Source organism: Centroberyx gerrardi, chromosome 24, assembly GCF_048128805.1.
Source record: "Centroberyx gerrardi isolate f3 chromosome 24, fCenGer3.hap1.cur.20231027, whole genome shotgun sequence".
In the NCBI taxonomy this organism is placed as follows: domain Eukaryota; kingdom Metazoa; phylum Chordata; class Actinopteri; order Beryciformes; family Berycidae; genus Centroberyx; species Centroberyx gerrardi.
The window spans coordinates 20,255,540-20,272,624 of record NC_136020.1 but is presented as its reverse complement, the minus strand read 5'-3'; the positions used below and the strand labels follow the sequence as shown (position 1 = coordinate 20,272,624).

The 17,085-nt window shown below is 44.1% G+C and overlaps 2 protein-coding genes across 6 annotated transcripts in view; both read left to right on the top strand.

The window, feature by feature from the left end:
• nap1l1 (nucleosome assembly protein 1-like 1) overlaps nt 1-9,213 on the top strand; it is a 31,871-nt gene extending 22,658 nt beyond the window's left edge. For 3 of the 5 annotated variants that reach the window (XM_071920003.2, XM_071919998.2, XM_071920001.2), the window contains exons 8-15: nt 70-141; nt 239-378; nt 1,060-1,205; nt 1,354-1,373; nt 1,621-1,743; nt 2,238-2,270; nt 2,457-2,507; nt 7,130-9,213. In XM_071920003.2, the coding sequence (XP_071776104.1) occupies nt 70-141; nt 239-378; nt 1,060-1,205; nt 1,354-1,373; nt 1,621-1,743; nt 2,238-2,270; nt 2,457-2,507; nt 7,130-7,168 (624 nt within the window). In that variant the 3' untranslated portion in view covers nt 7,169-9,213. The remainder of the gene's footprint in view (nt 1-69; nt 142-238; nt 379-1,059; nt 1,206-1,353; nt 1,374-1,620; nt 1,744-2,237; nt 2,271-2,456; nt 2,508-7,129) is intronic. The other 2 variants (XM_071920002.2, XM_071920000.2) reach the window with 1 other exon arrangement.
• A 2,081-nt stretch (nt 9,214-11,294) lies between these two features.
• Nucleotides 11,295-11,756, top strand: phlda1 (pleckstrin homology-like domain, family A, member 1). Its single transcript, XM_071920047.1, has one exon. It carries the CDS (start codon nt 11,298-11,300, stop codon nt 11,754-11,756), a length of 459 nt encoding a protein of 152 aa, XP_071776148.1. The 5' UTR covers nt 11,295-11,297.
• Nucleotides 11,757-17,085: the final 5,329 nt, after the last annotated feature.

Here is a 17,085-nt window from a genome sequence, read left to right as displayed (position 1 = left end):
GAAAAATACGTATTCTCTCTTGATATTCAGGATAATTTTCTGATCTTGTGATGTCTTTTTCCCCCTCAGGAACACGATGAACCCATCCTTAAACATTTACAAGATATCAAAGTGAAATTCTCAGATCCAGGACAGCCGATGGTGAGTCTGTCGGCCGTGTGTTGAGTGAAGAGCAGCCGCTGAACTTGAACAGTGGATCGTGTATAACGCTATAATTGCGTCTTCATTTTGTCTCCAGAGCTTCTCATTAGAATTCCACTTTGAGCCCAACGACTTCTTCACAAACACAGTGCTGACGAAAACCTACAAGATGAGGTCAGAGCCGGACGAGAGCGACCCCTTCTCCTTCGACGGACCAGAGATCATGGGCTGCACAGGGTGAGGGCCAGGGTGGCATCTGAGTCTCTCACACACACACACACACACACACACAGTTCATCACAAAACAAGTAACGGGGCCGAGTGCATTTGAAAATGTTCAAAATAATATTAATAACTTTATTTTTAGAGCATTTTTCTAAAAACAATGTTTACAAGCCTACTTTACATACAATAAAATACACAGTGATGTAAAAGGTAATGGAGATACACATACTGTAAGATGCCAAAAGTGCAGTAAAATTTTGTTCATTAAATCAACAGTAATATTCAGGTATTACTCAAGTATTTATGAGGTATTATCAAGTATATCAATCATTGTCCAGCAAAATAATGTGGTTAAACAGTTTAGCCACAATTGGAAAATCTGAGTTTTTCCACAGCGGGACTCTTATTTTGTAGTATTTCACTACCAATCCTTGAAATGAAGTTTATTCTGCTGTCTATTCTTATGTCGGTCTTGCTTGAGTCATGACCTGGCATGCAAAAAAAAACCCATATCCTGACAGCTAGCAGCACCACCCCCACAACCTACTGTATGTTTCTTCTGTATCTACAATATCACTCTTCTGTCAGAAAGCATTTCCAAGTTGCTATAGAGCAGCACATCAGCTAGACTCCTAAAATGGATCCGAGCAAGTATTGACACCTCAACCTTGTGTTCCTCCTCTTCCTCTCCAGCTGCACGATTGACTGGACGAAGGGCAAGAACGTCACGTTGAAAACAATCAAGAAGAAACAGAAGCACAAGGGCCGCGGCACAGTCAGGACGGTCACCAAAACAGTCCCCAACGACTCCTTCTTCAACTTCTTCAGCCCACCAGAGGGTGAGGAGGAGGAAATATTAAACCTATACATTGGTTATTGCACTGTAAAAATGAAAGCATTCCCAGTTTAAGGTCTAGTATCAGTCAGAACTTTTTCACGAGGTGTATGGTTTAACTTTTTGTACCTTTTTTCTTTTGTCATTTACAGTTCCAGAAAGTGGAGAGCTGGTAAGTTATTTTACCTCCTTTACTTGTTATTTATACATTTTGTTTGTGAACCATTTCTTGCTCTTTGAGGTTTGGAAGACATTTGTGTCATTGTTGATCTTTATTTGGACCATAAAGACCTTTTTAATTACCTCTCTGTTCTTATTAATTAGCACACTGTTGATGTATGTCTGCATTATAAACCCTTAAAGCTGCACTAGGCATCTTTGCACGTCGGTAAACTGTGATTGGGACGGTCTGTCTTCAGGACGAGGACTCGGAGGCGGTCCTGGCCGCAGACTTCGAGATCGGACACTTCATCCGCGAGCGCATCGTTCCCCGGGCCGTGCTTTACTTCACGGGCGAGGCTATCGAGGACGACGATGACGATGTGAGTCTCGCCGTCCCCCCCCCCCCCCCCCCCCCCCCCGTCTTCTCTCAGCCTTCATCCTCAAGCTCGGCTGTAAATCAGATGATGCTGTTTGTTGGACTGTACACATGTCGCCATTATAGAAGTCCCACTTACTGTGTTATGGCTGCTGAGCGACTGCTGCGCTTTGGCTTCTTCCCCAAGGGGAACGATGTCGGGGGAAAAAATCAATTCTGCTCTCTCTTCAGCTGTCGGAAGTTATAAGAACGGTCTGGTAACTAGTTGGTTGAGAGATTAATTTGTTGCAATGTGCTGATTTGGTAGATGATTTAAGAGACTTGTCTGCAGTACTGATGCAGGAAAAAGTACATTAAGAGGGACTTCTGTAATGGCTATCACTGTTATTTGTTTGGCACTTTTAAAAAAAATTAAATAACTGACTAATCCCGGTTGATCTAAGCTCGTTCCTCTTTAAAATGTCTCCCTGGCTAAATCCTGGTGTTTGTGTTTTGCAGTACGATGAGGAGGGAGAGGAGGCCGACGACGAGGTAAGACCGACTGGGGCCGGAGTTTATTAAAAACAAAAGGGAGGCGTGCCTGTGTGTCGGGACAATCGAAATGTCATTATTATTGACTGCTGCGGTTTTTCAAGTGCTTTGTGTAAGACTCCATCATTTAGGGTGTGAGGAGGAAACCCGGTTGTCTGAAGCTCTTCTCTGCTGTTTGTGGTTCAGGAAGGAGAGGAGGAGGCTGACGAGGAGAACGACCCCGACTATGATCCCAAGGTGAGATCTTCCCCCTGCTCTCTTGGTCTCTCTGGTATCCTGATAAAACCAAACTCAGCAGTTCTCAACCTTTGTCGGCTCATGACCCCCCAAAAAAAACCCAAAAAACAAAGTAAAGCGATGTGTCCTGGTGGCCTCCAGTCGCTTGAGTGATCTTTTACACCAAATGATGAATGAATGAATTTCAGCTGCCCTTTTTGGCTATTCACTTTAATTATTGTGAGAAAGTGTTTGCATGGTTTAACTTTAATTGAATGGCCTTAATTAATCTGTAAATATTCAGTATTTCACAACATTTACCACCAAGATTGCAAACATGGAAAACTAGAAATGTCTGTATACTGTATTTTTCATCTGGTGACCTCCTGGGGGTCCTGAGCCGCAGGTTGAGAACCGCTGTCCTTAAAATGACTTGTCAGATTTCAACATACAGAATACATACTGTCAAATGCATCTCATTTTACACCAGCTTTTGGTTTGCTTCAGCTTTTTTTTTATTTTGTCGTCGCAATCTCGATTCGGCTTCCAGACTTGGACACAAAAATTCCACTAGCAGATAATTTCCTTCAGGCTTTATTTTTCACTGTTTCCTCAGTTGCGACATACTGTTGCATGCTGTTACTTAACCTGAACCTTTAATCTTTAGTAGCACACAGCTGCAATATACTTAAAACTGAAGGATGAGGGCATCAGTGAAGGGATAGTTGTAGAATGAGAACATCATTTAGACTATTTTAACACTGTACTAAGGCTTTATTCAAATGCATTAATTCCTGTAGGAACCTATGGGAAAGTATTGCAAGTACACAATAATATACCCAGTAGTATTTAATGAAAATTGCCGCAATACATAATGTTTTAACACAATGTAAGTGTACAAGTGTAATCTGTACTTTGTGTTGTTGCACCCTTTTAAGTACATAGATTTTTGTCGTACATACACAGCATTATCGTGCACTTCTAATACTTTTCCATGGGTCAATACACAGGTTATTACACTGGAATATGGCCCTTGTTAAGTGTTACTCAATTGATTTTGGAGCAGTGGGTTCAGGGAAATTATTCTCACTGGAATGCCTTGGAAGCTCTCTTCTTGTTGCTGCTTGTAAAATTGGCCTCTACGCACTAATTCTTTTGAAAACCTCGTCAAAGTTCGGGGTTCCCGACCCTCTGCCTACTTAACTTCTTAAAAGAAAACCCGAAAAAAAAAACAAGCATGACCTCCGCTTCTCCTTTTTTTGCTGTACGAAAACGTCTTTGACATTCTGTATTCTGCTAATTTTTTGCTTTTTTAATTTCCTATTCATTAATGTTTCTTCATCTCCGATCACTTTGGCATCCTTTGTCAGCTACTCTTTAAATTTTTCCTCACTAGGTTTAAGTGGTGTCAGTAGAAAAATAACCCTATCCTGGTAGGTACGGCTTGTGAATTGTCAGCTTACTGCCATCATTCCCCCTCCCTCAACCCCACCTCCCACTTTTTTGGTTTTACCCTTCTTCTTCTTCCTCTCCTCCTCCTGTTTTTCCATCTCCATCTCCATCCATCTCTCTGCACCCCCCCCTCCTCCCCCTCTCTGTGCTGCACCCCTCCCTTCCCCCCTTCCCGACTGACTAACCTAGTGGGTTGTTGTTGGTTTTTTGAAATTTAACCCGTAGTGAGCTCTGCATTTGCACCTGTATCATTTCTGTATGTTGAAGCTAGTCCAACCCTTCCTTTTTCTTTTTCTCCGCCATCTTGAACTTGTTCCGTCCATAAAAAGTCTAGTTTCTTTGTCAGGAAAAGGATTTGTCTATCTGATCTGTGGATTGTAGATATCTATTTTTTCCATTTAAACATCATTGATCCATCCGTCCATGATTTTTCCCTCCTTCCTGTAAACATTAATTCTATTTGGCGAAAGTTTCTGCTGCCTTTTTCTCCACATCGATATGCTGTTAGTGCCGGGATAAGAGCCTCGGAGGACTGCTGGCGCCGCGCGAATTAAGGCGGGAAACTACCAAAATAAAAGGAAACGCCAACTTATATAAAGTGTTATAATGTGGCGCCGGGCCACCGAGAGCCAAGCCAGAACAGCTGCAGTGTGCCTCGGTGTCGCTTCTACAAGTGTCTGATTTCTGTTGGAGGGATGCCACACCCGAAGCATGATGGGAGCTTAATTAGTTTTAAGTGCACTTTCCGTCCCTTATTTACACAAGTGTTTCCTTTTTTTTATTTTGGCGGCGAACTGATTTCAGCACAATAGCCTAAGGTTATTTGTGAAGTGTTTACATTTATTGTCTCAGAAAAATGAACAAAAATTAAAATCTTCTCAGACTTCTGGATGAGAAAACGGTCTAATGAGAGCTTAACATAATCAATTATACTGCAACAACAGAAAAATAAACCAGATGCCTGTAATTTCCTTCCTTGACTATCGGACCCAGACATGATCCATGTTGGATAATGGTCAGGTTGTGATCTAAATGTGTAGTATATCCCCTTCCCTCGCATCTATAAATAAAAAATAAAATCGGCTGTTGTCCTGGTGAATCTAAACCAAAACATTACATCCAGCAGAAAGAGTAGAGGCGGCGTTAAAGTCGAGATGAAATGAAAAATGCATTTTTAACCCTTTTAGATCACATCCCCGGTCATATTGTGCACCTATTTAACAATATATGCCAAAAAAAATACAAAAAATCAATTTCTTTGTATTCTTATATCAGAATCCAATCATGTTTTCTTCCTGTAAAACAAAATATGCCGTGTGCTTACGTAAGCATGCCCATAACCAATTTCAACCAATAATATCATGACACAACAGGTGAGGGAGGTGTGTGTGGAGCCAACAGTCCTCTGTAGCTCCGTTTCTCTCTGTAGCTCCGTATCGCGCTAAACTCTAAGCCCCGCCCACTGTTTAGCGGTCCAATCAAATGCGAAGGATTTGATTTAAATCCCTCTTGTAACTGTACACCGCTCAAATATTCCGTTTCACTGGGAAATACGTCACAGTGCAGAAGCTAAAGACGCTCTAACTTCCATTTCAGTGGGACTTTAAGGCCACAGTGTACTTGCTGCTGAAACACATTTCGGCACGTTTGTGTGGTTAAAAGGAAACTTTTACCGGGGGGAAACAAAGCATCACATGAGCTCCGGTCCGCAATCCACACAAGCCCCTGTGTGTGTGATCCTCTGCTTTAAAATATCACACGACTGGTGCAACAACGAATATGAAGGACAGTTTCAATATGATGCCACTTCTACATAGTTTTGGAAAAGGAGTATGGGTGCGTTTCGCCTAATTTTACAGTTTGTACCGTCGTTGATTACTGAACAACGTAGAGCAGACGGTGACCCTCGCGTATTGTTGAGGAAGAAATGGAAAAGTACCTATACTAAGCAACATTCCTCTATGCTCACTTAATATGTAACTTTTGACCCATATTTAGCCCTTAAGCTCAGAGTTTAATCTTATAATGGTGAAGCAGATTCAATATTCTTGAGTTTAAGGCACTGAAGGTGTAAATATGGGTCACAGGTTACATATTAAGTGAGGAATATAGGAATGTTGCTTAGTATAGGTACTTTTCCATTTCTTCCTCAACAGTATCGTCCGATAATAACTCCACCCAGAATTTGTGACCTACGCCTACAGGCACATGGGAAGCGGGCGGTCACATGGCGGGAAGGCCGGTTCATGTGTGGCTAGACGTGCGGGAGCTGCAGATGTGCCGTGCGTCTACCTTGGTGTTCATGCTTCTCGCGTTTCTCACGACAACCGCACGCCTGAAAACAAAAATTTCTCTCTCCATATCCCCCAAAATGAACAAATAACTCCACCAGAATCGGCCAGGAGTTCCGGTTCCTCTTTGTTCAGCCGATCCTGGACGGAGGCGCTGCGGCGGTGTACGCGTCGTTTCAAATTTCCGGTGGTGCACGACCTCACGCTACTCCCAAAGTGTCAAGCGGTTTCGGCTGCGCGTTTTCCGTATAGAGCATGAACTGGTTTTAAAACACCGACACCCTCTGAGTCCTGGTGGATCGGTGGTCTAAGAGCGTGCCATGTGACCGCGACATCCTGGGTTCAAATCCGGCCCAGGACCTTTTGTCGCATGTCATTCCCCTCTCTCTCCCAATCTAATAAATGCCAGTAAAAGAAGATATATTTTAAATAAACACACCTACACCCTCAGTGTGTCCCATGGCTGCGGTGCTAGCATTCCTCCCTGGTCACTTTAGACGATGATCCCAAGCACTTTTTAAATCACGGCCTTCGTAAAGAGGCGGCAATGCAGAATCATAGCCATCTTTGTCTGATATGAATGCATCATCATCATCATCATCATCATCATCATCATCATCATCACCACCACATCATCCATAGCTGTGTTGGTGGCGTCTTGTTCAGTCACATGTGAGATTCAAACCAGTTATGGAACTGAGAAACTTCAGATGGGACGTTTATTTCTGCCAGCTTGTTGAATGTTTTAGGTCTGTTGGAAGCGGCTTGGCTTTGTATAGACCAGATTTGAGTATGACAGGTGTGTGTTTGTGTGTGTTTTTTGGAGTGGTGTGTCCTCATAACAACATGTAAACAACCCCCTCCTCCTCCCCCCCTCCCTGTCCCTGTGGTTTCTTGCAGAAGGATGCAAACCCCCCAGCTGAGTGCAAGCAGCAGTGAAGTCTGCCCTGGCTGCCTTGAGGATCAACTGCACTGTAACAGCTTCTCAAATTAAAAAAAAAAAAAAAAGGAATAAAAAACACACAAAAAAAAAAAACAATAGTTACTTACCGCCTTATAATGTTTTGTATTTTTCTTGGTAGAAATAATTTGAAGAAAAAAAAAGGGTTTCAAGATTTTTGTTACAAAAACTCATGGTAATATACTGGGAGCTGTGGCTCAATATACATAGTATTTTACTAGACCTGTTTTTTCCCTCTCTTCCTCCTTCTCTGTACAATAGATAGAATGCAGAAAAAAAATCTCCCTCAAAAAGCATGAACTTGTTTCTTCACTGCTAAACTAGTTTGGGTTCTTGTGAAGTCTTTTGTTGTATTTGCTCTTAGACAACAGCTGTGGTTTAGACTGCATCGCGGTGACGTCAATTTATTAGCCCCTCGCCCCGCCCCGCCCCGCCCCGCCCCGCCCCGCCCCTCCTCCTCCTCCTGCTTCCAAAGCTCCAGGTTGGTCAGTTCTGGTTGTCCCGAGGTGAATTTTTCTTTTATTAGCAGGGCCTTTAGCACTTGTCAAAGCAGTGTAGTGTTTCCAGCTCTAGTGAAGGAGGACAGATGTGTGAACTGTAGCCTGCTGCGGCCGGGCGTCCATTCCAGCTGATCTGACCTCGCCGTGCGCGGGACGCGGGAGTCGGTTTAGGCCGCTTCCTACGCCGATTGTACCGAACTACTTTCCACTCTTGATACATTCCAGTAAGCAGACTGGCAGGCAGCGGAAGAGAACGTTGCCTCTCTTGAAAGGGGCCTGTCCTTCGACTGGACGGGCCCGTCAAAAAAAAAAAAAAAAGAATCTAACAGAACCATGTGTTGGCGCTGCTAAATTGAACAGGAATGAAGTCTGCTTCTATTCCCCCCCCTCCCCCCCCACCTGACGCTCCTCTGACATCATTCGGTCGCTCCCGGAGGCTTGTCGCGGCCCGGTCGAGACTCTCTTTAACATTCCGGAGATTTCCTTTTCAGACGATGGGCGGGGGCGGGACGGTTCTGCAGCAGGGGGCCGCCAAGCCCTCCATCACCTCGTGCTTCAGGCTCCTCGTAGGCTCGCAGTGGCGTGACTGTCGTCTTTTCTATAGCACTTTGTACTACTGTGTGGTGTACCAGTGGCGTCCTCTCTGTCTACGGTTAGCTGTCTGAGTATTCCTTGTGAAGCGGCACTTTTGTCTGACGGCTGTTAGCGAGCGCGCCGCACCCCGGGGCGCGCTCGGCCCCGCTGTGTGGAGAGTTCAACTCCTGCTATCTGATTTGTGCATTCCTTTTCTTTCTTTTTTTTTTTTTTACCGTGGGAGTCGCACTCGGCCTGTTCGTTGAAGCTCTGCTGTAGGTAGCACTGGGGATGAAAAGGAGAAAATAAAAAAGTCCAGACCAAGTTTTGAAGTCTGCTGACAGGAGGTTTGGGTCCAGCCCCACCAAAAAGTATTTTTCGCCAATTTATGATTAAAATAAATTCATGACTCGTGTCGCCGATTCACGACTGAAGTTGGGCGACTCACATGCGTCTCAGTCCGACCCCTGAGGTCATGGTTCATTTTTATCACTGTGAAGGAAAGAGGGGAAGAGCGGTAAGGCTGTAGTCTGTGGCCAACGACCCCACCTCACCCCCACCCACCAAAACCCCTCCCTCCTCTTTACCCAGAAGGCCACAGTGAAGCACGTCAGAGCAATACTTAAAAGCCAGAGGACTGAGAAGAAAAAAAAAAGTAGCTTACTTCCCTCCCACTCTGTTCTTACGCCTTTTAGTTGTCGGTGGTGTTGGGCAGCATCGTGTCCAGTGGCAGCCCCCCTCACTGCTGCCCCTAGTGGAGAGCCAGGGTATTTACTCAATTAGCTGGGAGGCGGGAGTATTCAAATCTGTTTATTGGAAAGGACGTGACAGGGTTTCTGTAGGGTCCTTTTTGAGCAGCTGTTGTCAAGGCAAAATGCTATGCTACAAAATACTAATGTACTCAATAACTGTACGTGTATGTTTATTCATGAATAAATTGGTTAAACGTGTCTTCTGTCATTGTGGCTTATTTTGAGCAGCTTGTGTCTTTTTTTTTGTGAAGTTTGTGTGTTTTCGCATGTTCTTGAAGAGTTTGACTGATTTTAATAACTTTCATAGCCCATGACACCTTAATACAGGGTTGTTTTAATGTTCATAGATATTACAGATGTAAACATAGCTGTTCCTCCCCTAAATGTTTCCAAAATTAGCTGCTGCATGCTGTCAGTCCTTGTATCATTGGGTCAGACGATACATTTCAGGGTAAATAATGTACTGGATATTCAATAAATCACTAAGCCATGCCAGCAGTGGGGCAGAAGTGTCAGCAGGTGGCGCCACACTGCAGTCAGATTTTATTTGACACCTTTATTGACCTGTAAGGGGAATTTGGTTTGCAGACAGGCGTTATAATAAAATCACTGAAATCACCACGTCGTATACCAGAAAATATCAAGAGAGACAGCAGATAAAACCAGATAGAGTTAAAACAAAAGTGGCAAAATAGAAAGTTGCTCTGCAGGGAACAGAGGCTGCATCAGGTTATGACACTCAAAGCTTCAGTGTAAAATACAGTATCTGTTCACCCTGCAGCCCATCCAGTCATGCATAACTAAAATATTCATAGACTATGCTCTACCTACAGTTTACATGTAGACTGCATGTCACTCCAGACATGTACAGGCCACATACATACATTAAAACAAGTTAATATGTAAATTAAACAGGAGAAACACCAGTTCAGCACTGGACAATCCAAATAAAGTTTTACCCATTTTGTTCACATTTTCTAAACGTATTGAGTGGTGGAAAAAAAAAAAAAGCTTGTTGCAAAACATTTTTATTTGAAAATGACTATGTGTGCTGTAGTGGAGATCAGGACCACACTTCTACATCATCACTGAAACGCCCTGCAGCCTGACCAAATCTGTATCCTCTTAAATCACCCTGTAAAACTCATTTTTATAGACTCGCCTTTATGTAATAACCTTTAATTGTTTTGACCTCCCTTTTATCACTCTTACCTTTCTTTTATATTTCTTACAATACAGGGCAGAAACTTCCTCCTGACACCACAGCTTCCCCCTGTGGAGCGGTGGACGATCTGATTAGATTTGGGAGCACCTTGCTGCATAAATTTACATATTAATAAGGGAAAAACTGATTTTCTTGAAACTAAAATAACTCATTAATGCTTTAAGATACAGAGTTCATATTAATACCAACCATGTGCAGTCTCAAAAAGTCTTTTTAACACAGTTGGGCGTCTTCTTTGGGACAACACGTGTTACTTTTCAACATAAGACATATGCTGTGTTTAAATATATTGTCATTAACATTTGTGTATAAAAAATAAATAAGTGTGTGTTGTGCTAAAAATGACATCCTTTGTGAAGCGAGGCTAGAAGACAAGAATGTTGATATGTAGAAAATTAATTGCCAATTTATGCATTATAATTAGCTTCATTAACGACCATATTAGAAGTGCTCATGTTGAATATATCATGGTGATTGTGGCAGCATTAGACAGCTCAAATGCCTCCAGTTTCCCTGTGTAAACCGCTCTGTATAATTGAGTTTTGAAAAGATGAAGATTATTATTATGAGTAGCAGTAGTAACAGTAGTAGTAGTATCACAAAGGGCTGGCTTTCATTATCTAATTAAAATATTTATCAAATCCAAATATTAAGTAATGTAATGCTGGTTTTCAAAATTTGAATTGCAGAAACCGTATTATTCTGATTTGCTGGGTCTCAGGAGGCTGGATGTCACTGAGGGGGGCGGTGCACCTCTCCAGACCCCCCCGCCCCTCCACCCCCACCCACACACCTCCACCCCCACCCATCACACACACACACACACACACTGTGACCAGCAGCCATCCAGACAGACAGCCAGCCTCCACACACACTACAACCACACCGCAGTCACCAGCAGCAGCAGCAGTAGCGGCAGCAGCATCCCATGCCTTCACCTGCTCCAGGATAGACAGACAGTCAGTCAGACAGACAGACAGACAGACAGACAGGACGACAGACAGGCAGGCAGAAAGGTGGAAGACGCGTTCACGGTCCGGGGCAGGCAGCGGGGAAGATGCTGGAAAACGGGGGGAAGGTGTTCAAAGAGGGTCTGCTGGAGAAGCGGAGCGACGGGCTGCTGCAGCTGTGGAAGAAGAAGCACTGCGTCCTGACCGAGGACGGCGTGCTGCTGCTGCCGCCCAAGCAGCACGACCACCCGCAGCACCACCAGCCGCACACCGGCGGCGACACCGGCAGGGTCAAGGAGCTGCACTTCGCCAACATGAAGACGGTGGACTGCGTGGAGCGCAAGGGCAAGTACGTGTACTTCACGGTGGTCATGACGGAGGGGAAGGAGATCGACTTCAGGTGCCCGCAGGACGAGGGCTGGAACGCGGAGATCACGCTGCAGATGGTCCAGTACAAGAACCGGCAGGCGATCCTGGCCGTCAAGTCCACCCGGCAGAAGCAGCAGCTGCTCGTCGTGCAGATCCCGGGCCAGAAGATGCTCCGCAGCTCGCCAAACGTTGCGTGACCTGCGGGCAGCCTTGGACATTCATTCGCCATTTGCGGTAAGACAAGAGGGAGATGAGGGAGATATGAGAGAGAGAGAGAGAGAGAGAGAGGGGGATGAGGCTCCGGTCCGGACCGGGGACCACCAGGGGGGGGGATCCCCGGTAAAACGAGGACTATAGAGCTGGATTTCGCTGTTGCTTTATTCCCTGGAAATTCACACACCGTGAGAGAGTGGATGAGGATGTCTGTTCCGATCATAGCTTTCACTCTCCTCCACCTAATTCTCCACCAAATCAGCAAATTTCTTCCCGCACGCGGCTCCTTTTAGGACTAAATCTTACAAAATGTGGAATGTATTTGCGGGGATCCTCGGTGTAAGGAAAAGTTTGGGAGCCGCTACAGGCCTGCTGCTCCCCCGCACGGAGGTGAAAATCCTCCGCAGGAAAATGTGCTTGGATCCACATTCCCTAGCGAGGTTTGATATTCGATACACGGGCTTCATCTCTCCTTACCCAAAAACACGGCTTTACGCGCGGCGGTGAAAGCCGAAATCCTTTAAATAATGCAGCTAATCACCGTTCTTTAATGCAGGAATTGGTGCGTGTATGTGTATATCATCTCCTGCATTTAAAAAAACACGCATAGGTAGCGATCTCAGTGTTTTAACCTATCTAGGTCGATGGTGTTAAAGTGAAACATTTGTGGGACTAATCACATTTATGATCCAAATTACGCATCAAAGCGCACAAACTTATCGCGCGCAAATATCGAACGCAGTCAGGTGAATCTGCCACGTTGAAGCCCCATCGCTCAGTCTGTGTGTATGTGGGATTTCATCATGCTCTCTCACACTCTCACCCTTACTCTAGTCTCATCAGTATGCTGCCACAGAGAGACGAGTGTGTGTGTGTGTGTGTGTGTGGAGAGATTTTTTTCAGTCCAAACCAAACGTTACAGCAGCTGATTTCACTGATTAACACAACTTCAGCTGATCAGGAGGAACTGGTGAGTGAAATGAGCTGCTGTAGCGTTTGGTTTGGACTGAAACCCTGCACACACACACATGTCTCTCTACATGGCACATGGCTGGAGACTCCTGCTGTAACATGAGGAGACGACACGGGCTCAGAGGTTTCAGGTGATTGGAGACTCAGGGGCGTCAATTCACTAAAACACACCAAATCATCCACAACCTGCTTATATTGGCTGAATTTCTAGGGACAAAGTGAAGCGATTACTGATAGCTGTTGATGACTATTTGGTCAGTGTGATCAATTAGACACAGGTGTCCAAATTTAGAGGGAACATTGATCTTGAATAATCCCCTGATTTTTAAAAACACCTCTCCATTATAATGATGAAATGACATAATCAAATGGGGACTCCAGCACCATACCTTACCATATTCAATCAATTCCAGTATGGGTGCAGATTCTGGGGCAGACAGGAGGACACGCCCCCCCTCAAGATTATACAATGGATGAATTAATTCCTGCCTCAGATGCAGATACTGTGTTTGTATTTGCTCTGCATTTTAAGAAGCACAGTTGAGTCTGTGGTACAAACATCCCTTCCCCTTTAAACACATGGATCTCTTCTCTTAGATGTTTGAAACTTATTTTTAATGCATTCATTTAAAAGCGTTTTGATGACAAATTAGACTGCCATGCTTCATATTTGATTAATGCTTGCCCTTCAGATCAGGGCTTCGGTTTCGCAAATTAATCCTCCTCACTCTCTCTCATACTTGCATACGTTTCTCATGTAAATTTATATCTTTTGTTTAGATTTTGCCATTGAAGTGAGGGAAAACAGAGTTGCATTTAGCCTGCTACTATCCCCGCAGCATGTCAAGGGTGATTTGCTGCCCAGGGTTTGAGTGTGTGAAGTGAAAGCTATACGGCACATCCTGGGATCCCGTGCTGGATCCCGTGCCGCACGTTGAGGTCCATGTCTGCAGCGATTGGAGATTTCCTGTGCCTTTGTGTCTCTCGCTCCATCAGTCTCCAGTCGGTCTAATTGATTGCATCCGCAGGTTAATTGGACATTCAGCCGGAGGATCAATGTTGAACCGGGCTGCATCTCCCCCGCCGCTTCACAACCCAGCACCATTCTCCAGGAAAACACCTCTTCCATTTAGTGGTTTCCAGAGACCAGCACCCCCCCTTTTCAATATAGAGACTAATTTCAGAAAAGACTGACGGACAAAGCATGTGAGAAAACAACTGTATTCTACCGTGCGATGGTATAACCCTTATTTATTAGATGTGTATATATATTTTCTATCAAGATGTTATGTCATTGATGAATGTTCAGTGTGGTTGTTGCTAGAGTGAAACTGGAAATATTCGCCTGGAGGTGCAAAGCCTACGTCACCAACAAACTCCATTGGAAATAAGCCTTCATATGTAGTTATCTTAGTAGGATGGTTGCTGTCTTTTGCAGATGATTGCCATGTAGGTTACTGTTTGTCATGCTCTTATAGTTATATCAATTCATTTTCGGTAAAACATGACATTGTCCATGTTTTCGTTCTTCGACTGAACCAAAGACTCATACATTTTTCCTCTCTTGTGTATAGTGTTGCAACTCAGAATATATGCATATATGATGAGGTACCTGTTTGACCTATACCTACTTTATTTGATTGCTTGATTTATTAATAGCTGCAATGCATCTGTTTTTTTAATTGTGTATATCAACCATTTTCCACTTACTGTAGTTACAGTAACAAACATGATATATAGGCTGTTTCTCTTGCTTTCTGTGAGTCTTAAATCTGTGAATTACTAGGTATTGTTCTCAATTACTTATCAGTGATTACAGAGAAGAGGTTAAGGGTTTTAGTTCTACAAATATCTCTTGGAGACAGAGCTGCTCTGAAGGCAGAAATAATCTCATTGGTTGAGTTAAACCTAAAGGGGCGGAGCCAAAAACAGTTTCACTGGCTAAGTAACATTAGACTGAAGTCCAGTGAAGAAGACAAGAGGTAAGAGGGGAGGAAGCTAATATTTTGTTTTCTAGCTGAGCTTCCAAGTTCAAACTAGCCATACTAGCCTTTAGCTGTCTAGGTAAGCTAGTTAGCTAGCTGCTGACCTTCAACATCATACATGTCATGGTCATGAATTAATAGAAATATTGATATTTATAGTTTTTATTTATAATTTGATCAAAGTTCCTTCTTTGCCACTCAATTTTGTCAGTTAGCTCCGAAAAACTGTGGCTCCGCCCACTGAGGTTTAACTCAACCAATCAGATTATTTCTGCCTCCAGAGCAGCTCCGCCTCTGAGATTGTAACCAAAACTCCAATCTGCAAGTTACATAAATTCACTGTCTCTCATGATGAAGAGTTGAATGGGTACAGACTGAATATGATTGATGTGACATTTGCGAAGGCGGTGATACACAGGGCAACGTTTAGGGCAACTCTGACGGGCAACAGTCCCCAAGAAGTTGCCTCAGTGTGTTATTTCCGTCATGTAAGCGGGACGTCTTGCTGTCAGGAAGCCTTTTATACGCTGCGGCTCATGTTGTTGCCTGTTTTGCTGGAGTGGAGTGTTTCCCACTTCCATGGCCCGGTGTATCACCACCAGCCCGACACATGCCTCCATGTTGTTGTCATCTCCCACACAGGGTAATAGCTGTGCCCTTTATCTAATGCAACTGGTGTGATGCTTCTCTGACATGCCTTCCTGCTGCCATCATTACACACACACACAGTTATAGCTGTGCCCTTTACAGCCACTGTCCAATTTCTTATTTCAACGTGTGAGATCTATTTTCATACCTCTGAAAATATACATTCCATTTAAAAAAAAGGAAAAAAGATCTGCGTCTCATGTGGTTTCTTCCCTGCTTTGCACACAGTAGCCAGCGACAGTTCAACAGCGGCGTTCAAATGACCTGCTTGAGTAGCTGCTGCTCTGTCGGCCTCAACCCTTTCATGCTTTACAACCGCTGAACCTTTCACCCCCGTTTCCTGGTCTAAAAGTAGAAGCCGTGCGGAGAATAGGGTTTCACTGCCAGTTGCTGCTGCTGCCTCCGCGTAATGTCAAATGCACACGTGTCCCGCAGCAATCCTCCCCTCTAAAACCCAACTAATTCAATTAAACCCACGCGGAGCCAAATGCGGATGACGGCATCATTTTTCGACACATCTGCATGCCAGAAGGGTTTCCTGCTGCTGGGAGGGAACATTGCTGTATAAGGGAAGCGCTCGGCCCCCGTCTGTCTCTGTCTGTGACTGCTGAAGTCTGGGGCTGAGCGATACAGCCTGGCATGACAGTGGCCTACTACCCCAAGCCTTAAATACTCCCTAGTCCTCTTTTCTGCACTTGTAGCAAATGTTGAAAATAATCAGGCTGGTGCAATCAGGTCCTTTCTAACGAACCACAATGGAGATGCATTTACATTTCAGGCATTTAGCAGACGCTCTAATCCAGAGCGACAATGAAGTAAGCTTCAATTCCTTGATCCCCCAGCATTACATGCAACGGATATTGAAGGGTTTTATTGTGCCATCCTGATATTTTTATTAATATATGGTGCTGTTTTGTCTATTTTAGTAGAACTGTCAACATTTCTAGATAGAAAAAAAACTAGAAGACACTCAGAAGAGCGCAAACCTTCTCCAACTTGCAAAGCTGCAGCCTCCATAACAGTTTATGTTTGTTTATCGTTTTCTTCCACGTCTGATTTTTCCGATAAAATAGCATGTGAATGCAGTGCAGTTTAGCAGCCGACTTGGAAGTCCGGGATGCCCGACATTCCCACTAGCACATGAACGCAGCATAATAATTATGGCTAAAAAGCGATAATCTGTAATGTTGGAAATCCCAGATCCGGATCACCACCAAAATCTAATCAGCTGATCAATGAGATCTATCTGTTCGCCAAATTTCAAATTTTACAAATCTGTTAGTAACTTTTTGAGATATCTTGTTACCAAACCGACAGACTGGGGTGAAAACATAACCTCCTCTAACTTTGTTGGTGCAATTGATTCACTGTATATAGTAACAAAGGCATGACAGACTGTTTGGAGAACAGTTACTAATGGCTAGGAGCGACATGGCACCATGTTGGAGGAGAAGCAGCAAACCAAAAGACTGAATCACCTCTTTCTCCTTGACGAAACAAAGAACGGTGCGATAGCAGGGTGTTCAAACTGTACTATAATGGGGGTGGAAAGATCTGGGAGGAGATGATAACACTACAGCCTTTCCTTTTGTTGTCGTTCCTCCAACATGGTGGCGTGTCCCTTGTATCCGTTGGCAGCCGCTCTCCAAACATTACATAACCGGCGCCTGTAGCTCCATCTTGGCAAGCCGGTTTATCGCCAACTTAC